The sequence below is a fragment of the Rhea americana genome, unplaced genomic scaffold (genome assembly GCF_003343005.1).
Source record: "Rhea americana isolate MKP2758 unplaced genomic scaffold, rheAme1 scaffold_227, whole genome shotgun sequence".
Lineage (NCBI taxonomy): Eukaryota > Metazoa > Chordata > Aves > Rheiformes > Rheidae > Rhea > Rhea americana.
In genome coordinates this window covers 74,199-88,825 of record NW_028186343.1, presented here as the reverse complement: position 1 = coordinate 88,825, position 14,627 = coordinate 74,199, and the positions used below count along the sequence as shown (strand labels likewise).

The 14,627-nt window shown below is 42.2% G+C and overlaps 2 protein-coding genes across 5 annotated transcripts in view; both read right to left on the bottom strand.

The window, feature by feature from the left end:
* Positions 1–152, bottom strand: part of LIMK2 (LIM domain kinase 2) — a 34,030-nt gene extending 33,878 nt beyond the window's left edge. For both annotated transcript variants that reach the window (XM_085305768.1, XM_085305765.1), the window contains exon 1: positions 13–152. Coding sequence is in view for 1 of the 2 variants with exons in the window: in XM_085305765.1 (XP_085161891.1) it covers positions 13–28 (16 nt within the window). In the remaining variant the exon portion in view is untranslated. The remainder of the gene's footprint in view (positions 1–12) is intronic.
* Positions 153–447: 295 nt separating this feature from the next.
* RNF185 (ring finger protein 185) overlaps positions 448–14,627 on the bottom strand; it is a 14,829-nt gene continuing 649 nt past the window's right edge. The window contains exons 1-8 of one of the 3 annotated variants that reach the window (XM_085305763.1): positions 14,421–14,581; positions 13,224–13,336; positions 9,542–9,773; positions 7,896–7,914; positions 7,128–7,240; positions 6,531–6,585; positions 4,430–4,547; positions 448–3,017 (exon numbers count right to left, since the gene is read on the bottom strand). In XM_085305763.1, coding sequence (XP_085161889.1) covers positions 2,920–3,017; positions 4,430–4,547; positions 6,531–6,585; positions 7,128–7,240; positions 7,896–7,914; positions 9,542–9,723 — 585 coding nt within the window. In that variant the 5' untranslated portion in view covers positions 9,724–9,773; positions 13,224–13,336; positions 14,421–14,581 and the 3' untranslated portion in view covers positions 448–2,919. Of the gene's footprint in view, positions 3,018–4,429; positions 4,548–6,530; positions 6,586–7,127; positions 7,241–7,895; positions 7,915–9,541; positions 9,774–13,223; positions 13,337–14,420; positions 14,582–14,627 lie in introns of those variants that run through there. The other 2 variants (XM_085305762.1, XM_085305764.1) reach the window with 2 other exon arrangements.

Below are 14,627 nucleotides of genomic sequence, written 5' to 3'. Positions count from 1 at the left end.
CCTCCCCCTCACCTGGCAGCTCCTCCATCACCGCGGCCGGCCGTTACCGCCGTTACCCCGGGGGCTCGCCCGCGCGTGACGTCAGCCGCTACGGAGCGCGCGGTAGGTCACACCGCACCTGGCTCGCGCGGCCCCCTCCCCTCCTTTCTCTTTCCCCACTTCTATCCCTGCGCCGCGCTCCGCCGCGCCCCGCCCCTTTCCTCGCCGCAGGCCAATCGGCGCTCCGCCAGGCGCCGTGGGGGCCCCCTCCCGCCCCTTCCGCGGCGCGGACCAATCAGGGCGCCGCCACGCCCGCGGCCTCTCCCCCCACGTGCCGCGCGCTCCCCCCCGCCCCTCCTGCCCCCCCCCGCGGCAGGTAGCGGCCAACGGCCGCCGGGGCGCGCGCGAGGCGGCGGCGGCGCGGCCGGGCCCGGCGCAGCGCGGAGAAAGGCCCAGGGCGCTCGAGTGAATGTAAAAACATTTTTTTTWATTCTAAATCACTTTCACAACAGTGAAAATCAGTGAACAGGAACGGTGACGCACTAAACGAGCCGTTGGGGGCCGCGCGCGGCCTGGACACGGGGGAGGGGGGTGTAGTACAAAAAGCACACCGAGGAAAAGGTAGGAACAAAAGCAYTAACGCGTTCGGACTACTTCCTTGGTGGGTCGCCTGGAAGAGGAGGGCTCTCCGTCACGCTGCCGCAGCCACCGCAGTCTAGAGCCGCTGCGTCAACACACGGCAGCCTCCCCCGTGCCATTAAAATTCAGTATTTCAGAACATTAAGTGTTAGTTAAATCTCGTTTAATACCTCTCTGGAGCTTACGACGGTTACTTTGCCCTCCTCTTCTAGGAAAGGGGCCTTGGGGGGACACCCCGCCCCTGCGTGGCGAGGCACAGCGCGSTCCTGGGCGGGAGGGCCGAGCGCTCCCTCGCGCAGCCCCGCGAGCGTTTCCTTCCCATCGGCGGGCGGTGCTGCCGGCTCGCGAAAGCGACTCCGAGCTGCGACGGCTTTCGCCAGCTACGGCCGGTTGCTGGTAAGAATGCAGTGAGCAGCCTGTCTCCTAGGAAGGGTCCTGCTCACCGAGTTACGCACTTGAGAAGCAGCAGATGTAAAAGCAGCTTCTCAAAAGTGCCACACAACAGAAGGGGAAGCATCGCTTCAGTTATTTATAGTTGAGTGATACATTCTGCCAGCTTACCATCATCAAGTCAGGTGTAAATTTGACTGGATGTGGCAAAACACTGCAGGTTTGCAAAATTCTACTTGGCAGATGGAATTTTGGAGGCAGGCAAGTTAAACCTCGGTCATCCTCTGACAGGATGATACTAGAAGTGAACAGTTTATAATTACAGAACTTAGCTTCTACAACAATTAATCAAGGTGCCCAGCATAGGAACCTCATCCATATACATGAGCAAAAGCCTAACTAATGAAACAAAGCTTTTATGAGTTGATTTGTTTTGTCAACTGTCAGTCTACTGCCAAGGAAGTCACAATATTCATCTTGCAGGAAATCATGACTTACCAGTGATCTGAATCAAAATGATCTAAAAGCAATAATAAAGATTTTTGGAACTGTCCGATCAGAAGGAAAAAAAAAAATCAAAACTGCTCATCTTGCTAGAGAACCCCTCTTATCTACTGCTCTGAAGGAATCTACACAAATACATCAGGAATACTTTTTAAAACTATATACCCAACAGGATTCCAAAAAAGCTAGTCTTGTGTGCTCACCTTCTGAAACATTGTTCCTTCAGCACAGAAATGGTTGTAGTTTCCTCCAGTATTTCCAATGAATATCTTTGGTAGATATTGGAATGACTCTTGCACTATAGCCATTCTGCWGTGGCCTAGAGCAGCTGTACAACCTGTAGAAAGAAACTCTTCCAAATGCTTCCTACTGTGGCTAGCACAGGTAGGATTTCATTTCCGTTCCTGTATAATTTTACAGTATGACAAGTTTAACTTCAAAACTCACTTTAAAATGTCCCTTGTTCCTCTCACCCAAGAAGTTGATCTCAGATCTGTTAACAGGATTTTATTTGGARTACGCGATCTTGCTTAATGTCTCACAGCCTTGGGAAAAAGAAAGATAGCTAGAGTGACAAGGTTGTGAGGGGATTATCCATGAGTGCAGCCACAGACTGCTGTGTAGAACCAAGGAAGACAACACTGTTTTGTCAGTGGGGAACTGAGCTGGATGAGGCAGACAGGTGTGTCAGACTGTTCAGCAACCCCACCCAGCTCCATGACGAGAGCATCTTCCGGTGTCTGGCTCCAAGAAACGCAGGCTTTAGGAAAATGCAGCGTAAGTTTGTCTCCTTTCTTATAACAGCCACTGGAACCATTTCAGCAGGGAGTTTTCCATCACTCCATCAAATAACAGCAAGAAAAGGAACCAATCTCCAAAGCTGGTTCCATTTGCATCACAAGTCATGCCCAAGGAGTCTCAGCAGTGCTGCAGATGACTTCCTGAAGAAGGCTGGATGTTGATGTGAAGACATTAAACAACATCCACAGCTCCAGCTGATCCATCGTGCTTGCCAAACATTTGATACTGATCAGACTGCAGAATTTTGCTTACCTGCCCAGCCTACTTGGGGCAACTGTCTTTCACGTAAACCTGTTGTAACTGATTGGCACAGGATTTCAAAGCAGCACTCCTTTTAGAAGTGGAGCTCAAAGCTAGGCCCCTGGTTTGTGGCAGAAACCTGCTGTACAAGAGAGCTGAGCTGAAATATGCTTTAAAACTATTATTTAATTTCCAACTCTGGTGCAAAATGCGAGATTCCTCATTGTGCTGTGGTACCACCAATTTCTGGAACCTGTGATTAGTTATGGAACCAGACACCAAGAGGTTTAAAATGTGAAGGGGATGCAGTTTGTAACTGTTTCAGAGGCCTTGCTGGCCATGAATATACAGGATAATGGAAAAGATTTATGCAATCAACAGCCAGAACATGATCACCAGAGCCACAAACAGGAAGAGGCGGGATAGGAACTGCTCATCCACATATTGAGGAGTCCCTGGAACAGCTGGAAAACAGGAAGTAAAAAAAAAAAACAGTTCAGCTCTTTCTACTTCTCCAGAATATTACATATTCAGCATATATCACATTCATAAGTTGAAAGATATGCAAGAAATCCAACTGCAGAAAAACTCTTGCTGTCAAAGTTTCCTACCCTTGAGTTGCCTAGCCATGCTAGAAGGTCATAAGGAAGAGAAGCATCAGCCCCTCAAAGCAAAACTGGCCGTAGGCCTGCTGATGACTAATAGGAACAGGCAGCTCCAAGTTCTGAAGTCCAGACAGCTTGTTCAGARTACTCCTGGGGATAAAGCTGAGCTAAGTTCATTGTTGCCACGTGATTCCATCCTGAGGAACTTTACAGCCTCTACCTCCGCCTTCCTTCCCTCTCAAGGTGAAACACTTCTTTGCATATGCAAATGGTAACAGAGTCAAAGCTGTGCATGTAGGCGTGACCAAAGAAACTAATGAAAAGCACACAAGCTTAAAGCTCTGGATGGGCCTTTCTGCAACTGCTGTACTGAGTTCACAGATGAAAAGCAGATAGAAGTGTTGGTTAAATGATAGCTGTTACATCAGCATACATTTACATACTCCTCAGTTCAGGCGCACCCCACAAAATTTTTCAGAGCAAAGTATAACTAATATGCACGTTCACTTGGCCCAAGGACAACACAGATCCTTTTCAACACATGTTGACATGAAGAATGAGCTTCTGGTTTTTTCCTCATAATTCATAGGCCAAAACACAACACATTCTCAACCCGTATTACAAGTGAAATAGGGTCACCAGGTGGAATCTTTCACACAGAAAGTTCTGAAAATGCTGAGCAGTAGGTTTTCTTGTTCAAAACAGCTAGACTCAGTTTTTCTACAGCGCTGATGGGGAGCAGTGTTTCTGGGAATGACCAAACAATTTTTTTGAGCATGAGGCCACTATTTGAAATAACTGTTTTTTCTTAATTAAAAAATAACCAGTTAAGTTACTTAAGCAGAAAGTTACTTCTTATGGAATACAAATGATTATGTAGGAGAGAAATTTCTGAAAAAGAAAAGGAGCAATCTTTGCTTTCATTATTTTTATGAGATAGAGCACCAGTTTAATTTTTTCCTTCTCATGTTTTAGGAAGTCAATGTCACTATCCCTCTTCAGTGCCACTGTCCTCTTAACAGGGCCTTCAGCAAAATATAGGGAAGTGACAAACTTTCTTCTTAAGTAAGTTCTCTTACAAAAGCTGTAATACATCGACTGTGTTCTCTACTGGGTGTTTTCCCTAATCCCATGTTTCTATATACAACATCGAGTTACTTTGCCATTCAGAAAATTTTGCCATTGAACAGGCTGTTTGTTTAAAAGTTAGAAGTAAGTTTGTAAAACATCTGTTTATGATAGGATTCTCTAGAAGGTAGGATGCACAGTACCTGGAGGCGGTCGCCCATCATTTATGTTGAATGCTGTGGCAAATATACCAAAGGGAAATGCTCCAATTCCGAATGACATTTGAAAGCCACCATCACCAAACCCAAAGCCCTGGAATCCCTGCAGAAAACAAAGCAACAGAAAATTTAGAAAAGTTACAAGTCATTTAAAATATACTTCAAAATATTTTGCAAAACTGTAGACAAACATTCCCTCTTGCTGACTTTTCTAAGACTGAAGGAGTGGCATGCTGTCTGACAACTTTCAGTTTGTCATACTATTGTTACCTACCACTCTAGTTCTCCTGGTTATAAAATGTTTCACACAGTAGCAACTTTCCCGGAGCAACCCAAAAGTTTGAGAAAAAGAAAACCAGGAACTGCCGTGGCTTGAAGGCCACAAGTTAGCAAAAACATCTTCTGATTTCTCAACCTAAAAACAGCATATATCTTGACAGTGTATCAAAATACTATTTAGAACACTTAAATGCTGCAATTCTGTATTAGTAGCTATTAGCCATATATATTTAAAACAAAGGTATTGTGAAAAGCAACATATTGATTTTTCTGATATCATGCATCACTTAAAACATTCAGTAAAGAGATAAATTGCCAGGGGGATGCATGGAGCATTATAGGGAAGAACAATACCAAAAAAAAAAAAAAAAAAAATCAAATCAGGGAACCTGTAATTGAGGTGGCATATAAAGTCATCTGGGGCAGGAATGCAAGATAAGATAAAAGAAAGGAAGGGTTAATGCAACAACACTGACCCATTCAGGGTCCAGAGCAAAATCTCATGTCAAGTCAAAAGATAAGTCATCTGCATCAGGATGAATTGCAACATAAAAATGCAGAGTACTGTTGAAGAACCAACTGCATATAAATCTTAAGCAGTTGTGTCATCTTTAACTCCGAAGAGCTCAGTGTCTGTGTCCTCTAATGCAGCAAACTCTCCTCTTGTTTCAGAATTATACCAGTGATACAAATTCTGAGAAATGCTCTAGTCTCTCACTTCCCAATAATGGGAAGGACAAAGATGAATTTCACTGGTATAATTTAAGCCAGATGTTTCTGTGTTAATTCTTGATTTGAGGAGTTAGTTTTGACTATAACTCTTCTCACCTACTTTAACATAAACTCTCTATCAGGGACAGCAAAGCACTCTGCGTAGCAGGTCCGGCATTTGTTGGAAGCAGAAAGGACAGCATCACTACTGCCATGTCTTCACACCGGATTCCTCTGACTTACAGCAGCACGTGCCAAAAGGTTCAACTGAGGTGCAGCAGCTGATTTAATAAGAAGGCAACTCCATGGAGGGAGAGGAGGACTGAGCTCCCAATCTATTCAATGCAAAAACGTTCCTTAATCACACCCAGCAGGATTGTTTGCATGAAGTGTGAGGTGCACAAATGCTCTCTGAGGACCCTGACCTGAATTGCATAGAAATACGCAATTATTTCATCAGGACATGCTCGCTGTCACTGTGCTAGAAAATACTGTGGGGTCTGACCTACTGGCTCTCCCACATGCCTGTTTATCATGCATGAGCTGTTGTTTATATTCACTGTATAATCTCCTCAACAAAAACACAGATCCAACTTCAAATTAACATGGATAAACAGATAAATCTACATTCTTTTCATGCAATGCCATGGTATGGTAATATCCTATAGAGAAATGCTAAAAGTGGTTATCAGTGCCAAAATAAGTATATTCACACAAGGATTACACATTTCCAAGACATCACCATTTGACAAAAATATATTTCCACAGAGAATTTGCAAAACAAAATGTTTTTTGTATTTATCTATGGAGAATGATCAAGTATGAAGAACAGCATTTCCAGGGATGAGGGTTGTTTTTGTGAAGCATGACTGAAGTTAACTCATTCTTTGGGATACTAAGGAGTACTATAGAACAGAGTTTTCCTGCCACACAGCAGTTATCAGTTATTCATGGACAACCGACTGGGGATGAGCAAGAAATAGTAAGTACAGGATCATCACACAGGCTCTTACACACACATTATGCCCTCCAAGACAAATAAATTCGACCATCAACAAAAGCAAATTATCTGCTGCAGTTTGTTTTTTTCACTTACCCCTCTGTTCTCTGGTTCAGGTCTCTGACCTTGGGGTCGGGGTGGAGTTTTCTCTCTGCAGGAAATTCTGGAGTTAGCTCAAGTGCACGGGTAGTCACGTGATAACAGCATCGTCATAGCTTGGCTAAAAAGGCTGAACAAACGTGGAGCAGTTCCTTACAGGGCCCCACTGCAGCAGAGCTGGAGGCAGTGTGAGACAGTACACCCACCAGCTGCATGAACCCTCAGGATCATATCTCTGAATTCAGATTTTTCACTTTTGCATAACAAACTCTCATGGCAGATGCCAGAAACTGAAGACCAATAATGAAATCTGAACACTTTATACAGCTGCTCCAATCAGATGACATTAATTGCAACCTACCACCTGTAGCTGATAATTAATACCCAATTCAGATTAAAAGAAATTGCCACATGATCAAGAAATAAGGTGTGCAAACCCAGGCCCCGCAAAAAAACAGAAATATTTGGCAGAAATGTCAGTTCTATCCAACTTCTGACAACATGATATTTCACATCATGAATATAACAGCGTAGAAGTTTCATCTTGAGAGTAGGTAGTTTTCACACCAACATGGTTGTATTTGGGTTCCTCACCTGGGGTCCTGTTGCCCAGTGCTGCCTCTTCCATACAGAGGAATAACTTTATCTCGGCTGATTCCTGCTTTGCATACAGGACACACTTGCCTGTTTGGCCTGGTCTCTAGCCACTGAAAGAAAGGAAATAAAACAAATAAAGCACCACAAGAACAATAACTTGCAAACTTYTTTTTTCAGCCAAGAACAGGGACTTCAGCAATTTCTCAGAAAGCCATGGAGCAAAACAGCTTACTAAATGCCTAGTACTCTCCAAAATGCTGGCATTTTTGGCTACTCTTCTGCTATGATCCATTTGCTGATGTGCACACATTCAGAACTGCACTGAAAATGTATGAGGAAATATACAGCAGCAACAGCCTGACACAGCTGAAAGGCTGCAGCAGCTCCTTTCACCTTTCTTTTCTATGATGCTACTACAATGTACAACCCTACATATGCAAAAAGATGTATATTCAACCTTTAGCCTACAAATTAAAGCCCTGTCAATTGTCTACATAAACTCTTGTATCAAAATGCAGAACAGTCAGTGGTTAAGACACTGAAAGTGGGAGGGAGGTGGAACGGTAGGTAAGTTTCACTGAAAGAAAAAATTGCAAGCTGTTGCACATGAGGTTGCATTTGCACATTGTGGTTGCCCTGGAGAGAAAGAGGCACACTTGAAAAAAGGGGGATGTCCAAGCTTTTGACAGAATACTCCAGAGAACCAACGGCTTTATTGTGTAATAGAAGCTGATGAAAGACAAAGTAAAAGGTAACCCATCTTACCTGGTGTAAACAAGGCCAACTGTGAGCATTCCCAGGACAATTTGTTCACAAAGCAGAAAAAGAGGGGAAAATAGAATTAGTTACTGAGAATTTGATCTGACAAATATATAAAGTGTACCAGGGATAGCACAGCTTAGAGACAGCAGAATCCTGGAAGCCAGTCAGGCCAGTTCTGTAACCTTCCATTAAAATAATTTTTTGAAAGCACAGCCCAAACCTGATCTCCACTGGGCTTTTCACGTTATGCAATCTAAGTAAGTTGCTAATGGGATTCTCACCATATCACCTTTGACTGCTGTGTCCTCATCCCTACCAAAGGCCCAAATAGAGGCTTAATTCATCCTACAGTGTTTACTTTACTTTTCCAATTCCATGGAAAGATATCCCTGAGCTAAGATGCAAATTAGGAAAATTACAGTAATGAGACTTCAGAATCTTAACAGAAGTCATGTGAGAGATGTACAGCAAAAACATTGGCCACGTTCATAAAATCATGGATTAATTCAGGTTGGAAGGGACCTAAGGAGGTCTCTAGTCAAACCCCCTCCCTGCTCAAAGCAGKGTCAGGTATATGATCAGACCAGGTTGCCCAGGGCACAGAAATCCCCATTATACAATGCTACTCTTAAAATTAAATTAATGTGGCAACTTAAAAATGGTCAAAGACAAACAAGCAAGTTACGAGGTAAAACTGCTAAGCAGACATCTGCTTTCAAAGTGATCTTTACAACACTATTCAAACAAGATACAGGCTATTCCTTAAGGGTCAATTCTTCAAAATCCTTTTGTGACATTAGCCACTGCAATAACTTTATATTCAGGTACCATCAGCAAGTGATTCCCCATGGTCTAAAATAAAAACCTGGACCTTCAGATGTTATATACATTGTAATAAAAGAGAACTGTTTCTTTTGTTAATAAGCCTAAATTAGCTTATTATGTAAAACAAAACAGTCAATCCTCCTTAGCTTTTTGAACATCACAAAGGTTTATTCTAGACCAATCTTCCCAAATAAGAAATGCTACATGCTTACTGTATTTGTGCGACATTCGCAAGTTGGATCAATAGAACTGAACAGCTAGTATTACAACTGCAGTACCATGGGAAAAGAGAAACAGCCCACAAGTAAAAGCATGTTCTCTAAATTTTTTTATAGTTTCAAAATTTTAAAAAAAGCAAGCTTACAATAAGTGTGAAAAATACAATTTGGCCTCCAGAACCTAATTTCAGATTTAGTTTTAGATCTAGGCAGGCTAGAAAGGAATTGAGGTTTGAACAAGATATCTATGCTAGACCAGAAAGCACAAATAAGATAACACGCTTAGCCAAGCATTATCAATGAACACTGAACTGTCTAGGGGCTTTTGCTTGTTTGCTTGTTCTTACAAAATTAAAAAGTACAAAAAAATTAAGATGCAAGAAAAATGTTCCCTGGACCATGTACGTTTTCTAGAGAAAAAAAACAGTTTAGCAGCAAAATAATAAGCTTCATCCAAACCAAAGCCAAGAGCCTTCTTCAGTTTTTACAATAAAACAGATTTTTATTTGATATTTAACATTGTAAAAATCGTAAGCTTTGGGGTGATCAGAGACACATGAGCTGTAGCAGATGTTTTGGTTTATCTGTGGGGACTTGAGTACTTACCAGAAGAGATGTCCACACAGGCTGATGACTGCATCCTTGGCAGTGTCCAAACAGATGTTACATTCGAACGTGCTGTCCTGATTAGTACTGTCCCCAGCACCGTTGCTGCTACTACTGCCACTGGTCCCCCCAGTACTGGAGTTCTCCGTTGACGTAGAAGTCGTGGGTCCTTTACTTGCCATCCTCAGGAGCCGCCCGGACACAAGGTCAAGAAAGTTTTCCTATTGGAATCCTAGCAGTGAGAAAAGGAAAAATACTTTATTAATATTATAATGTCCACATAAATAAAAGMAGCATTTGAATCCTATTAATGATGGCTTCAGTTTAACATAGCCAAGAGGGATCTTTTTTTAGAAGCTAAGCTACTTTGAAGTCCTGTAGTATGACCTGGGTGATCATGTGACATGTATTTCAAAGTTACTGATCAGCAGTCTAGACCCACAGCCAACACAGCCATCCTATTTTCTCACAAATGCCATTMTCTATGAGAAAAAAAAATCGGCTCACCTAATCTAATCATTTGTGCTCTTCCAAAAATTCAGTGCAAATCATGACTCTCTTAAGTACAATCTGAAATAGGATTTAATCATAAAGCGATTCATGGAAAGAAGCTTATTTTCAGATTCAAATTGGGCAGACTGACTCAAGGCATATGTTTAAGTTCAGTGATCATTAGTTTGGATTATCATGAATGATAATCATGGAAAGCAAAAGTAGCTTTGTACTTCATTTGTCTCATCAGCCACATCTTGCTCCTATCACAGCAGTGAGTTGACATGACTATCAAACATTTCTAGTACTTTCAAACTATCAAATATTTTTAATAATTCTAATAGTGATGCAGAAGTAYTAAAAATCTTACTTTAATATGCTGCTGACATGCTTTCAGCTCTCATTAACATCATCCTATCTGTCAAAGAACACCATTTTTTTATTTCAGTAAAAACAACCTCCCCAGTCTATTTCCTATATGCAAATTCCAGAGCACCTAAAGCTCTAAGACATGTCACAGAGCACCTATATTTCCAGAAACACACATTTTTTCACCAGTACAAGATTTCTAATCCAAGAACTAAGAGAATTTCAGCAATGACAGAAAATAACCAAAACAAAAACATTTGAAAACTTCCACTGTGCTTTTCATGAAACTCTGACATCCTGCTGTGCTGTAGGGATATGAATTCCTAAAGAAGGCTGTGAGAGAAGAACAGGTGACTGTCTCGACCTTTTGCAAGTGCACAAACAAGTTAAGCGTTTGAAAAAGGCTATCTGAACCTTTCAGAAGCTAGTTTCTTTGTGAACTTACCCCACGAGCGCTAGCACAGGCTTCCTTAGTGTCCCCTGTTTGCAGCAGTGCTGAGCACAGGTGCAGAGCAGCAAAGCTAAATCTCCGTATCTCTAGCTGTTACTGTCAGCAGCTCTTCCCGTACAATTCAATGCTGCTACAGTGTCAAGAAAGCACTGTAGTCCAGCCTCAAGAACATATTGCATCAATGACACTAAGTTACAGCTAGCGAGAAGAGGAAATTTATTTTTACGGAGTTTTTTCACTGAGTTACATCATTTTGCACAGTGTCCCAGAAGGGCAGCTTAGCAGTCACGGATACCATGCTTTAACATACATTGCTTTCAGCACTGCTGACTTTTGGCATTTCACACTATGACTTCATTTACACTCATCAGCAAAGCAGTTCACTGTACATTTAAAATTAAAATTCATGTTAGTTCCAGGCAGATGGAAGTGCTGCCAGCTCACAAGCTACACACTAAAGACACTTGCAATTTTCGCACAACCTTGCTACCAGAATCTGTAATATCGTCAGCCTATCTTGCTCACTATTTTAATGCTTGAAAACCTACCAACTTCAGACCTATACATACTTACTAGGAATGAAATCAGTACATTCTCAAAAAAAACACTAGCATTATTTTCTGGAATTAACATATAAGAGATCTGGCTATTTTATCTTGCCATATAACATACGCAAAAACATGTAGAGAAAACAAATAAATGAGCTCTTCTGTCCCTAAAACTGATGAGGAAAACAGGATCTCCTTTTCTCCAAATTAAATTCCATATATTTAATATGGACTCAAATCAAAACTCAAAGACTCATCAAAAAGCTAAAATCTGTATCTTCATAAACACATGTTTAAAACCCCTTAGCTTACAGTAAATGTGGAAAATAAATAAATTATTGAGTGTATGAAGATGACACAAAAATCCACAGGAGTATCATAAATGCAAAGGAATAAAGATGGCTGAGACAGAAGAAAGATCAAAATAATATAACATGACAGGCACTGCAAATACCTTCTTAGAAGGTCACTCCTTACTCTGTACYGAAATCCTCTTCCAGTTTTTTTCTGCATACACTGTTTGGCCCTGATGCACCAACAGGATTTAACCAACTTCAAATATCAAAAATGGATCAAAGCACAACAATAAAAATAACCAAACAGCAATCTTACTCTGAAAAACCTTTTCAATCCCTTGCTTTTGTCTGTGGAATACTGTTTAATATAACTAAGTCTATAACAGGCCCTGTACGGGTCTGTTCATCTGCAAAGCACTGTGCCTATATCATGAAGCAAGCATGAAACAGCATCTGATGAGTAAAAGGTGCATTTGCTAATTGTATGTTGCATCACTCATGAGCTTAGCCTAATGTAGTAGTTCAACCATGAATTCAATTTGTCTGAGCGTAGAACATGTTCAGAATTGTAGAAATGTCACTTGAACTACTTTAAACTCAAGAGACCAAACTTCTGAAAAAAACAGCAAACCAGGCCAAATGGAGCCCCGTTTCTGTTTGATCTAGAGATCAGAAGAATGGAAGATTGTGAGTGCACTGTGACACACCGTGACTTTTGAGGTTAAGTAAACAGAACGTAGAGAGGACTGACTGGACAGCTGCCAGGCCAGGTTTGCTAAACCCTTGTCCTTCAGATCAGCTCTTCCAAGTGTGGAGAGTAGCAAACAAAATAAGTGAACAGATATAAAAGCCAGCTGAGATCTAATGGCAAACATGGAAAGATTTTCTCTTCCTTTCCTGYGCTTCTTTGTTCCCCAGACATTTCTAGGAAAATAGCATCTTTGTACTTAAAAGCCAYCTATTTCTACATAGCGTTTCACACTGTGACTTCAGCTGCTGTGACTATTTCTGCTGTTTGTTTCATTTAAATCATGACCTCCTATGATATCCCAACAGACTGCTCTGAAAAATGACTAGATCACTGTTGATTACTACATCCAGAGAATCAAGAGTGGCARCAGATGAAGTAGCCTCCCTAAAGAAAGCATGCTGGAAGGGACGGASGGTGAAGAAAGCATGGCAGAGAAGACACATGCCTAGGGATCTAGCATGCATCCCACTGGGTTGTCCAAAGAAAAAGCATGGCTCATAGAGCTGGCAATCTCGGACCTCTGAGAAGTAGACAGCACACTGGGACCTGAAAGCTGCATGACAGCTGCGAGCTGGGAAATCGGAAAGGTCTCACTAACAGACAATGAAAAAGAAATGTGAGCAAGTATTTTTAAAATTAGAAACAAACAAACAAACTGTAGTTGCAGTAGGAGAAACGGCACCAACAGGAACATGCAGGTTCAATGGATACTGTAAAAGGTGATATTTCTTGACTTAGCAAATGAAAATTACCACATTTGCCAAAGTACACTGACCTGACTCTAAGAAACAAGAGAAACTTTTCAAGACAGACTGAGACAGCTTCCACCGTAAGTTAAAGCATGCAAGAAATTCCATTGGAAACACAGCAGGTGAACAGTAATTCAACCTGAGAGAGACAGAGAGAGAAGATAAATTAAAAACTGATGTCACTACATGAGAAACAATTATAGAATATATGATCATAGCGCTGTGATATTAGAATGTTTGAAAATTTTATTTTGAATGTTCCGTCATGAGCATTAAGAAAAAAAAATCCCAGTAAGGATATAGAACTCTGGCTAGTATATTCACAAAACATAAATTTTATTTCTCTCCCCAATGCCTAATATACAACGATGAAGTAAAAGGAAGAGCATTGTTGGATTAAAAATTCTACTAGAAAGACACGCGTCTATACTTTTGCTAATGAGAAATATGTTATCTGAGATTACTCAAATTGAAACAATCTAGATCTAGTTCGTTTCTGATATAAGTTCTGATCTAGTTTCTGAACTTCCTTCTGTTTAGATGTGAAGGAAAATCTGTTAGGCCATTTTTCTTTCCTTAGCACTACTGCGACAATGTGATTTGCAGATGCAGCTATGACAATTTTTTTTAAAAGAATATTAATATTATAAAATATATCCACATCTAATAATATGACCAGGATTTTATGTAAATGTTCCTAATCATACATCTAAGAAAAATCTGACCCTTAAACTATTTGAGTCGTTGGGATTTCAGGTAAGAGGATCGTTGACAGTGCCTAGAAGAAAATACATTTACTTTGCGAGAGCCATTTTCAGATAGATATTCATAGTAAATACATGACTGAACCCCTGCTGTTAATTATTAAACGTGCGTTTATCTCGCTACCTTTTTATTCCAGTCTGCCTCTCAACCAAGTTAGATTTTAACTCCTCCAAGCCCCTTTCTGAGTGCGTGCGCACCCCGCGCTGCCCGCAGGCTCCGCGGCAGCCCGCTTCCCGGCGGGGCGGACAGCGGGCCCGGCCAGCCRGGCTGCCCCCGGCTCGACGCCTCTCCCCGGGCAGCAACGCGCCGCTGCTCGGCCCCGGGCCGCCAGCCGGGCCGCGCTGCGCCCGCGGCCCCGGCCCCGGCCCCGGCCCCGAGGGGCGCACGGCGCTCGCAGGGGCGCGCCGGCAGAATTGTTCTTTTTCCTTAAACGGCCCCGTAAAATCCGCGTTACAGACCCGGAGAAGACGTGTTATCCTCCCGCCTCGCGGAATCCGAAGGGGAAAAAAATAAATAGATGTGGTGCACGGCGTTGGGCAATTCCGCCGGGCCGCCGCCCGGTGCGGGGGTTATCTACCGAGGTGCCCCCCGGGGGCTGCCCGCCCCCGCACCGGGCGCCAGCAACGCGTTACATACACACGCGCGGAACGACGGGGCCCACCGAG